This window comes from Gallus gallus, chromosome 1 (genome assembly GCF_016699485.2).
Source record: "Gallus gallus isolate bGalGal1 chromosome 1, bGalGal1.mat.broiler.GRCg7b, whole genome shotgun sequence".
Classification (NCBI taxonomy): domain Eukaryota; kingdom Metazoa; phylum Chordata; class Aves; order Galliformes; family Phasianidae; genus Gallus; species Gallus gallus.
The window spans coordinates 95,404,536-95,422,290 of record NC_052532.1 but is presented as its reverse complement, the minus strand read 5'-3'; the positions used below and the strand labels follow the sequence as shown (position 1 = coordinate 95,422,290).

The window sequence follows — 17,755 nt, the reverse complement described above, 5'->3', positions numbered from 1 at the left end:
CTTGATAAGAAAACTGATTCCTTTGTTCTGCTGCTGGGAACAACAATCTCCATTATCAATACAGATCATTCTTTTAACTCTTATTTTGTTGTTTCTGGCAGTACTTTCACAAACATGTTCCCATTCACACATTTTGTTCACATTAGTAATAAATTTGTTACAAATCTAGTATTATTTTGAAGATGGTGAAATACACATTTGCTTCAGTTACACCATAGGGCTGCAGTAAATTCGAGAATGGTTGAGGGTGAAAGGAGAAAAGTTCAGCTGGCACAAATGCAAAAGCTACAAAAGTAGGAATAAGAATTATTTAACTGTAGGGAATAGTACAAAATGAGAGGAAGTAAACAGTTGAAAAACATTGGCATAAACATCACACAATTTAATTTTTCAAGACTCTGAATCTTTATAGCTCTGTGGATTTGGTGAACTGTCAGAACTATGACTCGGTTTTGACAATGAAGTTCAAGAAAGCTGATTCCAGAGGAACGGTTGAAAAATTTTAACAAGAGAAGATCAAAAAAGTGACAGCAGTATCATCTAAACAGAAAAAATCTCTCTACTTCATAAAAATGGGACCAAGAATAAACAGTGTTTAAAATGTATTTGAACAGATTTCAATTAAACAGTAAGGAAATCATTCTAATAATAGAGACGAGTAACACACTAGAATAGATCTTACTACAGAACTGGGGAAGTTATTGTGAAATTACTATTATTAACTTAAATGGAAATCAAAGCTCCTTTCCTTTTCCTTTTCTGCCTCCTTTCAGCCATCATCCTTCTCAACAGAGGTAATTTTTACTGCAGACAAGCCTTTGAATCAAATTAACCACTACATCACAGAAAGGTCTAGGCAAAATTGGGGGAAAAAAAAAGGAAAAAAGGAAAAAAGGAAAAAAAAAAAAAGAAAAAAGAGAGAATTTATGAATGGTTTCCTGTTAACATTCAAAATTTTATCTACAAGATAAAGATTTATCTACATTTTATCTACAGAACTAGAGACTCCATTTCCAAACTGAAGCAAATTAGGTAGAAATAATTTGTTAACTCAAGCTGCCTGTTTCTCATGAAGAGGCTTCTGAAAGAGCATAATTTATGAGGTAAAATTCCAGTATCAGCATAGAAATGTTTTCTTTTTTTTTTTCACATAAAAAAAATAGAAATTGAGAAATAGCATATGCTGCCCTAATAGTTACACAGATTCATGGTGCTGTAAACCCGTGGCTTTTCCTACTCAGATCAAACTTTTTCAAGATTCATTAGTAGGCTATATTTCTTATTCACACATATTAACCTTAACGTATGAACTACCTTGATAGAATTTGGCATTTGGCTGATCCTAAATTAAGTTCTTTGTCTTCATTTGGTGTATACACACTGAATTCTAATAGGCAGGGACAGTTACATAACTGCACTTCAAAGCAGCCTGAAAAACAGCATCTTTGCCTTCAGCAATCACACTCCAGTGACTCATTCCAGTGACCTTATTTGCTCATTAGAAGCTCTTGGTGCAGGTTGCAAATGTCAGAGAGCCTGAGTTAACTTTTTTTTTTTTTTTTAAAGAATATTTCTGCAGCATTTCAGTGGCAATATTGGTGATATTTCAGGCCTCATCTAGCTATTTGTATATCGATAACTCTGACTTTCAATATATGAACTGTAAATTCACGCCAACAATAACTATGACTTTTTGATATTTATTCCCTCTAGCTTCACAGTGCTTTGGTACATTATTTTATATTAAAAATGGCAATATCTGTAATGAGGTAACTATTTCTTTTCACAATATTTTTTTCTTTCCTCTTATTTTAGTAGTGTAGTATATGGCAATATAAAATGTCAAGACAAAAACAGATATATGCTAGTTGAAACTCAGTACTGCTCAACAACACAGACTTACATGCCCACATCCACTATTAAGGTCTTGGTCTTTGAATGTCTCACACTAGGATACATGATCTTAGGCCAATAAGATGTAGAATGGAGCAACTCACTTTCAAGGGAAATACATCAACAGAGCAGACAATGGTATAAAAGTGAAGAAAAACTGACTTCAAGCTAGCTGTGAGTCTTCATTAAGCTGCCTGTTCAGAAAAAGACTGTCCAAACTAAGCAATACCAGAAGGACTGTAATGTCCACTATTACTTCTCTTACAAAATTACAAGTGAAGTTTGCTATGCCAACAGCCTACAAAGAACTGCTGAAAGAAGGATGACATCTTCAATGAGATAAAAGCCAAATGCCTACAAAAACATTGGCCAGAGTCAGGAAGCTCTGTATCCTTTAATCTAACTAACAACGTACCTGACAAACTATAAATAGCAACACTGTTGTTATATATACATTTATTCGAACGTGTCAAAGCCATTCACTTAATATAGACAAATTTAAGACAAGTGTTACATACACAAATCTGATTAATCCTATCCATTAAACAGACTGAGACCCAGGTATGGGTAAGTGGAGTGATCATCACTGCATTTCTTACAATTCTCAGTGTCACTCAGATAAACCTTTTATTAAAAAGTACATTACAGTACTTGGCTCTTAAGGCTTATTCAGCAAATTGCCTCTCAGAGTACCAAGTAAAAAATCCACTCATTTCTTAAAATAAGAACAACATAGAGTAACAATAAGCTCTTGTCTTTTAGTCCTGCTTTATGTTTAAGTTTCAAAGGGAGAAGAAAGAACTGCTTTCAGAAGTGGAGAAGTTGTTCTGATGTTTTAAGGTCACATGTGACAACATTTCCTATTTATAAGATACACACTTCATAAAATCTCAGGTTAAAAGTTACAAAACTACACATAAAATTCACTGCTTTAATTTCAGGACAAGAGTTGGGGGAAAAAAAAAAAAAAAAAGGTTCAACATGAAAAACACCCCAGCATCTCTAAAGAAAACAGATAATCATTGGTTAGCTGAATGTTGGCAGGCAGAAGAGAAGATGGTGAAAGTAGACTAGGAGGGTAATAGCGGTTGCTAACTTCTGGGTACATTCCATTTAAAAACTGTTATTATAAACAGTTTTGTATTGTTTCTATACTACAAATGTTTGAATACTGTAAAAGACTGAGCTGCAAGAATAAACCTTCTTTTTTGTTGTGATTTTTTTGTTGCCTATAAGCTGATGCAAAGTATTATTCAAGGAAGTTGTTTTTGATTAGTAGTTTAGAAAAGTCCATCAAGAAGGACTTCCAACATGCTCAAAAGAAATGAAGACATAATTTTTAGCTCTCCTGGTTAACTGGTGTATCTAGAGGACTTCCTATGGTCTTGTATTGTTGATAACCACCCCTAACTTTCATTTCTAAAAATAAAGGCAAAACCTTCCTGAAGTACCAAAAAGAAGCCTCAACCTAGTCCATGTAGAAAAGACATCATTCTTTTCCTCTTCTTCACTGGCTCACTTTAACCAGACTTAGATATCAGAAACAGTTCAAGGTAGCCAAGAGATATGAAATGAATGCGGTATTTTATGGTACAAATTTTTTTGCCGGTACAAAAAGAATTACAAATATCACATATTGACTTCTTATCTGAGAGAAATGAGGTCATTTTAGTTACCTTCAATATCTCAAATCTTCTGCCAATTAGTACTATGCGTATAGTCAGTTACCACTGCACGGTTAATCAGAAGATATTTAAGAACTTCTGTAACATGATTCTGCTTTGGAGCTCAGATTCAGAGAAGTGTTACCAATTACACACATCACATACCAGCTATTACTAAGATTTCAGTAGATCCCTAATATGCTGATTAAGCACTACCTGGTCATGGCACTTGAACAACCCCAGTGCTTTCCTTGGAGCAGCAGAAAAGCTAACTTTTTACAGATAGCAATGGGATAATGGAGTGCTTTCACATTTATTTACCAATCAAAAGAACATGAAGAATATAATTGTTAGATTTAATATTGCTTGGCCTTTACCTATACAGAATAAGAACAAAAAACTTAGGTATGTTCAAGGTATTTAAGAACAACTTATTGCCCACAGACTTTGCTAGCAACAGGCATTTTGCAAACCATGGCTTGTAGACAGATAGATATATCGCAAGAGATAGCACACGTTATTTAGAATGATTCACATTGTTAAAATCCTAGATACTGCAAAGAAGAGAAGGTTCCTGTTTTCAGATGTAAAAATACAACATTAATCAGGCTGTGATTCAGTTGGCAATAGCTAATTCTCAAAGTTCACTCACCTTGTTCATACACTAAATTGGTGTAGAATAAAACTACCAGGGGAAGGATTGTTGAGAAAGTGACTGGTGTGAAGAATCAATATTTGGAATTCTCCAATAAGACTACTACTTTATGAAAAGCTCACAGTAGAGTAAAACAAGACAACACTTTCTCAAGCAAATGTACAAAGCCCTCAGGTACAGGTGCACGTTTGACAGAAAAGTAGTAGATTGACTGCACCGAGAACCCTCAGATCTATCAGAGAAAGCAGCTAATGCAGCACAAGGACACAGAACTAAAAATTTCACTATTTGATTAGTGTGGGAGGGGTTAGTACAACAAAACAGCTCTAATAAATGCAGATGCAGTGTTTATAACTGGCAGTTCCATTAGCCATAAGAACTTCAGCTCAGTGAATGGAAAAGTTAGTATGTATCTTCATGCCTTAACAAAGGCCTTTTACATTTAAACTACCTGTAATATATTTTGCAAATAAAATTATATATTGCATTCACTTAAAAAACAAGAATGTGTACTGAGACTAACATATTAAAATAAATATATAATTTAACCTGTAAATCATAGAATCATAGAATCATAGAATGGTTTGAGTCGGAAGGGACCTTTAAGATCACCTAGTTCCAACCTCCTGCTATAAATCATCTTTATGATTTTTTTATAACATGCTTGTTTTATATATACTTATATATACTTGAGCTGCTAAGTTTCTCATACAATTGTCAGTGGACTAAAATTTTTTAAAAATCATCTGGAAAAATGTGATCAACTACCACTAAGTGAAAAACAAACACTTCCCAGTGAATTTCTACTCGCTTAATAAAAATAAAAAAGTCAATCTGCATTGACTGTGCTGCTCACCAAGAAACAGTACAGGAAGCTGTTTAATGACCAGAGAGAACTAGTCTCAGACCAACTTACTGAAATCCAACTGGGCCTTTTGATCTGCAAAGGAAAAGCAGTGAAAACCAGATTTTCCAATCTGCTTCTCAACAACTACTACAGAGCAGCCTCAGCTGAAACAGGAGTAACACATTCAGAATTCTACACAAACAATAAATGCCTAAGGAGAAAGAAGATTCTGGTGCTGTAAAATAGATTCATGAAATGCTTCCAAAATGACTAAAAAATTTATAGCACTGGTAAAAAAAAAAAAGCCCAGAAGATTGCTTATATAAAATATTTAGTCAATAGACTAATCATAAAAATAGTTACATAAACGTAAAGAAAGATTAAACAGTTTCAAAAGTGCCAGAGCATAGTTCAGTCCCATCTTTGTTGTATGTGATACAGAGCAAAATTTTTGGAAAATCTGTACATAGCACATTTAAATATATGCACAAAAATAAAGCCTAGGTATTTAATTCACTTAGTACAGAACAGAAAATGAAGCTAGGGAAACAGACTCATATGAAATTGCACTTAAACCCAGGCCTTATCAACACATTTGTTATAGAAGAAAGAAAATAAATGATATGAAGATCTTGAGAGTAAGTTTTCTTGAAATATTTCTCAAGCATTTCTGAGAACTGAAACTCTACTATGTTTGAGAAAGAAAGACAGAAAGTGAACAACAACACATATTTTGGGTTTAATTGCATCTGTATATGTATCAGAGACAGAAAGTCAAGCTAAATCTATTGTTATGTGTTGTAGTCCTTAAAATTGATTTTACACCTTTTCCATCTGCAAACTCAAAGCATTTCATATAAGACAGAGGAAGTATGGTAGCATCAACCAAAACAGGTGGATATCTGATGCTTATGACAGTGAAGTATTGGTATATCTCACAGCATCAGGTTAAGATTTTACTAATCCAAATTACTACTCCATTCTATCATTACTAGGAGCTCGGGTAGAACCATACAGGCAGCAGAGGACAGCAATGAAGAAGGATTTGACCTGATGTTTCTAAACCAGAATCCTGCTATGTTTTGGAGCTCCTGTCAGTAAATTCAAGCAGTACTCAAGTAATAAGGTGCTACACAGCACAAAAGCAACTCAAATACAGCAACAGCTTGCTGAAACTACTAATTAAAAAAATAAAAAAGTTAGGAGCTGCAGCACTTTAAACTGACACGGCAAGATTCATTTGACTTCGATTGTCAGTGCATTTGAAAAACTGGATTTGGACACAAGCAAAACCAGCCAATTACTCAAGATTAATCATTTACTGTTTCTCAGCTGAGCTAAGAGCACATTCTCAGTCCACCCAATTATAAAACAGAAATTGCACAGTCTTCCTGGAGGTTTAAACTAATGCATTTCCTTGTGCAAGTGTGTGCATCTTACTGTGGTCAGCTTCTGTAATTTAAGAAGCAGGAGTTCCTTGATTTCTTTGCAACATTTTGGGATGGGGGGGGGAGGGGGAAGGGAGATTCACAAAGAAATTTTCAAATGAAGCCTTTAAAGCTCTACTTTTACTTGTGTTCTACAAAATGATCTCATGAAGATGGTAAACTTCTAATAGTTGTTTTTGCTGTACACTAAGAATTAAAGCAAGACTGTACTGACGAGGAGTTAAGTGATGTCTGGCCTTCTAGTTATAGTTTGCATTAATATTAGAAAACACACATATATATATATTTTATATATATATATATATATATAAAATATACACACACACATACTAATTAACTAAGTTTCTTTGTAGAAATGAAACAGTAAGAAAAGGATATTTTCCTGGAACTTCAACACCCACTCTGTAGTCCACGTAACTTTCATATGGATGGAAATTGAAAATAAAAAGGAGACCAGCTCTCTCAAATGCAATGACCTTGTTGGATTCATGCTTTTCAGTCACAAAAGCCTAGGAAGGGGAAAAAAAAAAAAAAAAAAAGTAAATCCAATGCTAAGAAATATTTTCCTTCATAGAATCAATCATAGAGTAATATAAGAGCTTGGATTGAAAGACACCTGAAGGACCATTAAGTTCCAAGCCCCTGTCATAGGCAGGGTTGCCAATCACTAGATCAAGAACTAGATTAGGTTGCCCAGGACCTCATACAACCAGACCTTGAACAGCTCCAGGGATGGGGCATCCACAGCCTCTCTGGGCAGCCTGTTCCAGCACCTCAATACCTTCTCAACAAAAAACTTTCACTTGATTTAGATTACTAAATCTTCCTTCCTCTAGGTTAAAACCATTACCACCTGTCCTATCACTATTTACTATTGTAAAAAGTTGACTTCCTTCCTGTTTATAATCTCCCTTTAAATACTAGAAGGCTGCAATGAGGTAATCTCACAGCCTTCTCTTCTCTAGATTGAACAAAACCATCCCCTTCAGCCTGTCTTCATAGGAGAGGTGCTTCAGGCCTCTGCTCATCTGTGTGGCCCTCAAGTGGACCTTCTCCAAAAGCTCAACATCTTTCCTATACTGGGGACCCCAGATCTGGATGCACTATCCCAGGTGGGCCTCATGAGGGCACAGTAGAGGGGGACAATAACCTCTCTTGTCCTTCTGGCTGCCCCTCTTCTGATGCAGTCCAGGTTACCATTGGCCTTCTGGGCAGCAAGAGCACATTGCTAGTTCATGTTAAGTTTTTCCATCTACCAGTACCCGTAAGTCCTTGTCAGCACAGCCATTCTCAAGGAGTTACTCTGTATACATACCTGAGCTTACCTCGAACCAAGTGCAAAACCTTGCACTTCAATCCTCATTAGATTGACAAGGGCTCACCTTTTGAGTTAATCAAAGTCCCTCTGTTCTATCAACTGCAGCACTCAGCTTCATGTCATCAGGAAACTTGCTGAGAACGCACTTGATCCCAATCCTCTATCTCACCGATAAAGATGTTAAAAAGTACTGACCCCAGGACAGACCCTTGGGGGATACACTGCTCATTACCAGCCTCCACCTGGACACAGAACCATTGAACACAACCCTCTGGCTGCAAATAGTCTACCCTTCAAACCCACCTCTCTCCAATTTAGAGATAAGGATGTTGTGGGGGACCAAGTCAAAGGCCTTGTAGAGATCCAGATAGATCAGTTGACTTCCCTTTGTCTACTGATGCTGTTACCCCACCATACAAGGCCAGTGGATTAATCAAGAATGACTTTCTCTTAGTGAAGTTATGCTGGCTGTCTGCTCATCCCTCATGTGCCCTAACATGTCTTCAAGGAGGATCCGTTCCATGATCTTAGGCACACAGGTGAGGACCACCAACCTGTAGTTCCCTAGGTCCTCCTTCTGCACTTCCTTATAAATGAATGTGATGTTTCTCCTTTTCCAGTCACCAGGGATTTCACCTGACAGCCACAACTTTTCAAATATGATAAAGAGCAGCTCAGCAATCCCATCAACCAGTTCCCTTAGGAATGCATGCCATCCAGACCCATAGACTTATACACATTCAGCCTCATGAGGTGGTCTCAGACTTGCTCTGCCTTTACAGTGTGTAGGAGGGAACTCTCCCATTTCCCACCAAGATGTTCAGGTATGTGAGGTTCAGGAATATGAGAAATATGAGAATCCTAGTTGATTGCGAAGACTGAGACAAAGATATCACTGCGTACCTCAGCCTTCTCCATATCTGTTGTAGCTAGTTCTCCTTTGTCATTTATCAGAGGAAGTATGCTACACTCTCCTTGACTCTTCTCTTCCAATCAGTGTACTTACAGAACCTCTTCTTGTTGTTTTTAATATCCCTCATCAAGTTGAGTTCCATCTGCACCTTGGCTTTTCTAATCCTACCTCTGCAAGTCTGGACAGCATCCCTGTATTCTTCCTAGGAGCCATGTCCTTGTTTCCATTGCTGATATATCCCATCCTCTTCCCTCAGTTTGACCAGCAGGTCCTTGCCAAGCCACGCTGGTTTCCTGCCTTCTCTGCCTGCTTTCTTATTCTGGGGGATGGAGAGCTCTTGCTTTCTCAGTAAGGTATCCTTAAAGAGTAGCCAGCTTTACTTCACTCCTTTGTCTCTAAGGACAGCTTCCCAGGAGGTCTCATTCAACAATTCCTTAAACACCCTGAAGTTCAGGGTCCTGACTTCACTCTTTGCCAGGCCCACATTCTTCAAGATCATGAACTCAACCAACCATGTTTAATGATTTCAGCATTAGTGAGCACCAGGTCCATAACACTTCACCTCTGTCCAATACTTGAACCAGAATGTTATCAGTGATGGACTCCAGGAGTCTCCTGGATTGCTTGTAACAAACTTCATTGCTTTCCCAGCAGATATTTGGATGGTTGAAATCCCCTGTCAGGCCTCGTCAACAGATTCCTCTTGATCAAGTGGCCTGTAGTAGACCCCAACCATCAGCAGTCCTTTACTGGTCTCATCCCTAATCTTAACCCACAGCCTCTCAACCTGTTGCAGACTTCTTCTAATCGAATTAACAAAAATAAGAAAAACCATACTGCTGCAATACCTCTTTTCAAGTAAAACAATAAAAGATCCAAGCAATATAGATATGAACATTAAATGTAAACAGTAACTGTTATGCCTACATAATGACATAGAAAATTTATGAACACTGAACTGTAGCTTACTTTTTAGAAGGATATGTAAAATTAAAGAGGAAAAAGCACATTTTCCTTTTAGCAAATCAATTTTTCCATTTATATGAAGTGAGGATCAGCATCAGTTCATGGTGGGTTTTTTGTGTTTTTTTGTTTTGTTTTGTTTTTTGTTTTAATTGTGCCCAAATAGCTCTGATAAACTACATAAAACACCTTTGCTGTGTTTGCTAAAGCTATTAATAACTAGAAGCACATTTAAAAAAAAAAAACATCTTTGAAGTAGATTATGACTAGTATGAAATAATTTAAACCCTGAGAAATCATAATACAGTTGCTTAAATAAGTACAGTGCAATATTTAGGAAAAAGAAAGGCAAATACAAAAGTGACAATTTGAAGACTAGGAAACTATACCTTGCACAACATCCGATCAAAAGTGTTTCCTCAGTAATAATAATATATGTAAAAGTAACTTGTCAGAAAAATTTACACTTTCCCAAAGCAATCCTTGGTTTTGATTACACACAATTTCATAGTCGGCTTTATTCAGTCTGTAGTTACTTAAAAACAAAAATAGCAAAAATAATACAAAAAGAGCTTGCTATGAAGCTAGAAGGAGACTGTTTCATATTTCCATTATCTGTGGAAGATATTTCAGTGACAAGTTTTGACAGTTTGAAATATATAGAGAGACATTACACAGTGCATAATAAAGTGCTGTTTAAAATTTCTGCATGCAAATTTTGTATTGTTGTTATTCTGAACACGTACACAACTGGTGACTAAAAACTTATCATTTACTATATACAGCTTACCGGAGGAGATGCAAGCCAGCCAAATTTTTCTTCCAATTTATTCATATCTCTATCAAACTCATTTAGGAATTTATAGCGAAGAAGATGATCATCAGTAAGATTGAACTGTCTTCTGGCATAGTGAAAGCTCTCATTATTCCCTTTTCTGGGGAAGTCAAGCCATTCTGGATGCCCAAATTCATTACCTGTATTTAAAAATATCAAGGAGCTGTGAAATCATGTGCTTAAAATAATAACAAACTCTTAGAAATAAAATGCATTAAAAGGTATTTCCTTTCTACAAGTCTTAAATTTCAAAGAATAATTCTTTGTACATAAATTGGTCCTTCTATTATTAAACTCATTTTTAGAATGTTCATGCTTGGTAACAGGTTTGTTTAGGCAATAAAACTAGCAGAGCAAAATATCCATGAATCCAGAGAGAAATCTGAATTGATGGATGTATTTTAACCTCTGTGCTATCATACCATGATGATTTCTCATTGCAATTCCTTAAAACAAGGGCAACCGGAATTCAATCAGCCAGGATACAAGCTTCACAGTTGCTATAAAACCATCACCATAGTAAGTGCATTATCTTAGAGAACTTACCAGAAATCAGCACTGTCAGTTTCCATAACTATAGAGGCAGAACTTTCCCCCAAAAAAGCAATAAGACCAGGGACCCACTTTGACCATCTTTTTGATTTTTTTAATGGTGACCATAAATATTGTCATCACTGTTTCCAGTGTTTTAAAAATAACAATTAGAAAAGTCAGAAAGATTAACAATTAGAACAATTAGAACAATTAGAAAAATCAGAAAGACATCCTAGTTCAAGGAATAGGTTAGGTTGTATAGAATAAAGCACAGTGCTTAAAAATGACGAGTTCAGTGTTTTACATTGAAAACAAGTGACTTAATGGGCATGACACTTCAATGACATAACACCTGGAATGAGCCCCTCTGCAAGTGGAGCTCCTTTCCTACACATTATGCTTTGTTTCACACACACGAGACCTTTTTAAGGACTGGAGTGATCCATGTTTCAATTCTGAATTCATCCACACACAATGGTTCAGGTCCCATTGACTGTGCAAATGTGGCATTTTTGTTTTTCTCTAGTGGTAATGCTTTGTAAGTTTACCAGTCTCATCACAATTTTCTAGCTGACACAACTACCCTTTAAGGAATTAAACTGGCTTATTCAGACTTAGTTGAAACTCTATGTTAAAATATAAGAAAAAGCTTGACTGTCATGGTTTTATGATTTTTGGTTACTGGTATTCCACATCATAACATCATGTAGTGCACTGGGAGTTAAAGAGTTAATGCTCCAGTTCTGCGTACCTGTCCCAGAAGAGAAGAAGAACTACATTCCCCAGAAGACTGTTTGCCATGCTGTTATCATTTCTGCTCAAGGGGAACACATATAAGGCCTTGGTAGGTCATCTGACATCCCTCTTTTCAATCATCAGACTCTCCTCGCCACTGCTTGTCCCGACCGCACACATCACCTCAGCACCACTGTAAGGCCTACAGCTTTCAGCTATTCTCTCATTATATTGGATTTATTGGCTTCAATTCTAATTATATTATATTATAGTGTGTTATCTTGCATTCCAATACTGTATTTAGTAAATTAGTTTGTTTCTCCTCAGATCGTTGCCGCTGTTTTTAATTATTCAGGGTTCCCTGTCTTCCTTTTCCAGAGGCGCGGATTCACAAAATACCTCCTCCCCGTCAGTCATGAAACGGGGCTGAACCAGCCCATAAACTGTCGACAATGACTTACGTAGAATCTCCAAAGCAAATATCAGCTGGCAAAGCTAAAGAATCATATCAACACTTCAACTGGAATACAGTATATTGAATGTCATTCATATATGCACACTTTTTTTGTTTTGTTTATATATCATCATTATTACAGTTTGATGTGAATTCATATGAACTTAAATGTTTCTAACTCAGGCTACAAACCACCGCCTTGTATACTCCCAGTCAATTCTGACTACTCATTTTATACAAGATTAGATGGCATTCAGTATTTTGAAAATTAAACACATTTCAATGTCTACAGTAGTTGGTTCACCACAAACTTTTTATGGAGAGTACAATACCTACTCACTCCAAAACACAGATAACAAGTGGTAGATATGGAAATATGTAAAGTAACACAAGCAGACATTAAAGGGTTACTACTAAGAAAAATCCTATTCTTTCTACAAGCAACTACTCAACTTCTGGCAATAAACTGCAGTTCTGTGGGCAGATGAAGGACAGGGATGCTGAGGGAAGGTGTGCACTGTCTCCTGGATGGATACCCTGCATGTGTAGCCACCATCTGCTGTCTCACACAGCCTGCATTGCCTGGGAGGCTCTGAGGATACGGTCAACAGTGACAGCTATGAATTTAGATTTTCAAAATGGTTTTTGCCTATTTCCATGCTTCACGGGAATAAAGAAGTGAACAATGAACAAAAGAGAGAGGCTGAATATATATTTAGGAGAATACTCTGCACTGGTACTTGTTTTGTAAGCAAGCTGACAAGTTGTAAATTAAATTTCCCGTTCAAAAGCTAAGCCACTAAATTTCATATTCAGCTCAGAACCAGAGACAAATATAAAAGAATCAGAATCACAGCAGGACTCTCAAAATGACCTTGGAATAATGCTGGACTGAGCTCTTAAGCAGTGATAACAGTAAGGTACAAAAACGGAGAAAAGATATTGCTGTAGAACAGTTTACTTAACCATTTTCAATATTCTCTTAAGAGCTGGGCAAGGCATTACCTTCGTTCATGATCTATACACTACTGAAAAGATGGACTACACAAGATAGCTTAGTTAGAGAGTAAAAAACATCAGAAAGTCAGAGATGATATGTATCTTGAAAAAATAGCCACAGAAATCATAACTTTTCATTCAAGGAAAACATACAAATGGGGAAATAAGCAATGGAAGATAGTGAAGATAGACTGAACCAGCAAATCATTTTAATGTAGTACTTCAGCAGAAGTGTATCTCTTTATGTTTAGACCACACAGCAACTCCCCTGTCTCCATCTCCTTTCCTTATTTTCCCAGCACAGTAGCTAGTGTTCTTTGAATGCGGTTTCTGCTTTTACGATGTTAAAAAAGAAAAAACAAAAAGAAAAAAAAAAAAGAAAAAGAAAAAGTTAATAATAGTCATTAAGAAATAATGAATTTAACACAGAATCATAGAATCACAAAGGTTGGAAAAGACGTCTAAGATCATCTAGTCCAAGCACACAGTCCCCATCGTGCCCACTAATGACAACCTTAGTGCCATATGCACACACTCCTTGAACCCCTCCAGGGATAGTGACTCCAACATCTCCCTGGGCAGTCTGTGCCAGTGCCTCACCCTTCTTCCTGAGAAGAAATTTTCCCTAGTATTCAACTTGAACATCCTCTGGTGCAACTTGAAGCCATTCCCTCTTGTCCTATCACCTGCAAGAAGAGGCTGACCCTCACTTCACCACAAACTCCTCTCAAATCATTGTAGAGACCAATACAGTCTCCCGAGTCTCCTCTTCTCCAGACTAAACAATCTCAGTTCCCTCAGCTGCTTCCTGTAAGACTTGTGCTCCAGATCCTTCACCAGCTTTGTTGCCCTCCTCTGGACATGCTCCAGGGCTTCAATGTCTTTCTGCTAGCAAGGAGACCAAAACTGAGCACAATACTCAAGATGCAGTCTTACAAGTGCTGAATACACAGTGTAGCAACTCAATAACAAGACTGTATTACTAACGTTAAGGACACCAGCAGGCCTTCTAATAAACTTAAATGTGCTTATGCAACTTGAAAAGCATTAATGTTACACATCCCTTTAAGAAGAAACATACATCTTGTACTACTTTTTTTTAATCTTTTCAATTGCTTTTTGTCCTATTTTAACACAACAGCAAAAGAAGGGAGGAGCTAGAAAATGGAAAGTACAGGGTAACTGACTGATGCTTACTTCTAGCCAAAGGTATCAATGAAGTGTATGCTTCATCCTTTCCTATGTTCCACTTCTCCTTTCTGATGAGAATCAGGAGCATTCACTTCTTAATAACTGTGAAAACCTCCAAGCACAGAAGTACTTTTGGGATTTCTTTTCCTGTAATTAATTTGCTGTTTGATGTAAAGGTCCAAAGGACAGATTAACAAGAAGCCAGCTGCTATAAATGATGCAAATCAAGACAATGGAACTAATGTGGGGGAGGCTGAGAACAAGGCTGAAATTAACTGTGATTTTGATTAGAGAAACAAAACAAAGACAAATCACTGAAGTGCAGTGCATACTAATTTTATTTAGGAATTAATTCAAGTTTGCTATTCCCTACATATTGTGCAACTTCACTGTGTACAAGATCTCAAGATCATAGTCCCAACAAAAGAATTAACACTATCACTATAATGAAAATTTACATCATGCTTGTTTATTAGGGTAGAAATAAATCTACACTGCAAAGTACTTATGATGATGATGATTACTTTGTAGCTGAGCCCCACAGGTCATTAAAGTTTTCTTGATCTCCCCTCTTAAGACATCTTTACTAGTTATTTCCTCTCAAAAAAATAAGGCTAACCAAAACTGAGGGCATATTTAAAAGATCTAGGCAGTGCTAAGAGATGTCTGGTATTTTTGCTTGCTTTTGTTCGTTTTGTTTTGTTCTGTTTTTAAATGAATTTTGACATTAAATTTTTCAAAGCAGTTTAAGCAAGTAGTCTACTTGATACATCAAAAGTTAGAAGATTTAGTAGGCGTATATAAATACAAGTATATAAATAATCTAAAATACTTTAAGAAGATCCTACTTAAAGCATATGAGCTAGAGATCAGACACACTGAGACAGATACACAGCTTCCCTACCTTACCACATTTCTACCAAAGTGAGCGGTAGTTTAAAAAAGCCAAGTATTCAGCTCATTCATGAGTTATAACTGATTTGAATTTAAGTTCACTACCTTTGTGATACTGATCATAATATAGCAATTTGCAGAATACAGAGACAATGTAAATCAGGTATAGATAGATCTGTTTCAAAAATAAACATTTCAAACAATTAATTCTCATTTTCCCTAAATGTGGAGCCCTTGGATATTAAGCAGTTCTAATCCTTTGTACTTAGTCATTGTTGCACTGAATCTTCTTCAGCCCCTTAAGTAATTCAACAACATTCTTATTACCAGAAGCATTAAAGAAACTCTGTCTTTCCTTCAAATTGCAAAAGAATGAGTTTAGTTCATTACAAGCAGTCATTTAATCTTGTCATTCAAATGAAAATATAATAAATTCCAAATTGACTGCTGTTGAAATAGGTGGGCTAGGCAATTTGAAGACCTTTATATTTTCCCATTTTTCACTAGCCTTCAATTGGTCCAGTAAAGACTAACAGAATCAGTTCAAGCAAAAGTTACTGTACATTTCTTGCCTAAAACACAACCTACAGGAAACTAAAATATAACTTAGAGGAAATATAATAAATAAGTTGGTAGCAAAAAAGAAATGTAAAACAAATCCTGTGAAAGAAGCATTTTCACCTTCTGAAAATATCAGATATTGCCCTTCAAACCTATGAAGAGACAAAAAAAAAAGTTAAGTATTGTATTTGTCTTGAAACTTTCATCTTCCATACCCAAAGGGATTCTTTTGACCTCTGACTGGACAGATCTTTCTTCCCACTTTCCATCATCTCCATTGGAACTTTCTCATATGTGCAGTGCCACCTGCAAATATTCTTTTGAAACACATTTTTGAAGGCTCTGAATTGGTATTTCTATTCCTTATATATATATATATATATATATAAAGCTTATGAAAAAAATATCATCTACCCTTGGCATAAGAAAAACCATGCAAGATAAAATTTGCTGGAAGCTAAAATTTGTTTAAAAATTATTTCAGTTATATATTTTCAACCCCATTACAGTGGGCTGGATTAACCTATTTACTGTTATTTAAATTTAATTAATATTTTTTTGTGTAGGATCAAAATGACTTTCCCTAAGTTTGTACAAACAGTTTACAATCTACTAGGACTGATTTTCAGGTAGCAGAAAGGGGATTCAAGTAACTTTTCCTTATAAATACTGTGATACTATTTTTCTATTAGCATTATTGTAATTAAGGAGATTTATTTTGTTGTTTTAACCAGAGCTAGTCATTGTGACCACATGGTCTGATGTTTACATAGATATTCTTCATAAAATTACCAATAGTCTAAACACAAAAAACAGAAGCATTTGCGACATAATGTTGGCCTGATACCATGTGTTGGCAAATCCCAAAAACATCAGGTCACAAGGATACAGTGAGGAGGCTAGTGGTCCTGCAGTCACAGTTGTGGAGACCAGTTTCCTTTGCTATGTGGTAACCATTCTACTTCTGATAAATAACATGACAGATACACATAGGTTTATGATCATACCTGTGAAAACAACTGTGCTATTAACAGAAGTGATGGCAAGACAGTAAATAAGGACAGGGATATCATACTGGACATCAGAACTAAAGCCTAAGAGTGTTAAACAGACTTGAGAAAATAATTAATAACTTATATTGCTGAAAGAATTAGGAAAGAATTAGAAATTTAATTATGAATGAAATTATGACTACGATACGGAAATGGCAAACATAACTCCAGTAATTAAGATCCTTGATCCTATAAATTATATTAAGTATACCATGATGTGCAAGACATCATAACAGATTTGAGATACTAAGTTGAATGTATCTAAGAAAATTACAAAGTACAGAAAGGGCTTTTCAGAAGTATAGCATTCTAGACAAGCTTAACTTTCAATAATGTCTTAAGAAGTGCAATATATTAAATCTAATTCTACAATATATCACAGAAAAGTACAATTTCATTTAATCAGAATCTAAAACAGGTTTGTATGGAAAAAAAAAAAAAAAAGCAAACTTTTTTTTCTTGATTCTCATTTTCTTCTTTTGCTAAGCTTGTATATTGCACTTGCTAGCATCAAGCCAGGCAACACAAAGCATTATTGTGCTTGTGTAGTACTATTCAGAGGATGTTTCCTGGCTATTCCCAAAGTCAGATGAGCATGTGGCAATTCAGGTTGACTGAAAATCAGCATGAAGGGAGATGATAAAAGGTAACAGACACTTATTCCTGTTGCAGAGTATAATAATACAAGATGAGAACATTTTTTCAGCTATATAGTGAGTAATCTATACTGATCCTGTTTTGTTATTAAACCTTTGCTGCGCTGTATGACTGTGCACACACATATACACATCAGTTATGA

The 17,755-nt window shown here is 36.0% G+C and overlaps 1 protein-coding gene across 5 annotated transcripts in view; it reads right to left on the bottom strand.

Annotated features, from left to right (window-relative positions):
* The window catches only part of GBE1 (1,4-alpha-glucan branching enzyme 1), a 182,777-nt gene that overhangs the window by 23,664 nt on the left and 141,358 nt on the right, over window positions 1-17,755 (bottom strand). For all 5 annotated transcript variants that reach the window (XM_015298401.4, XM_040653426.2, XM_015298424.4 and 2 more), the window contains 2 exons: window positions 10,492-10,676; window positions 6,886-7,016 (listed from right to left, as the gene is read on the bottom strand). In XM_015298401.4, coding sequence (XP_015153887.1) covers window positions 6,886-7,016; window positions 10,492-10,676 — 316 coding nt within the window. The remainder of the gene's footprint in view (window positions 1-6,885; window positions 7,017-10,491; window positions 10,677-17,755) is intronic.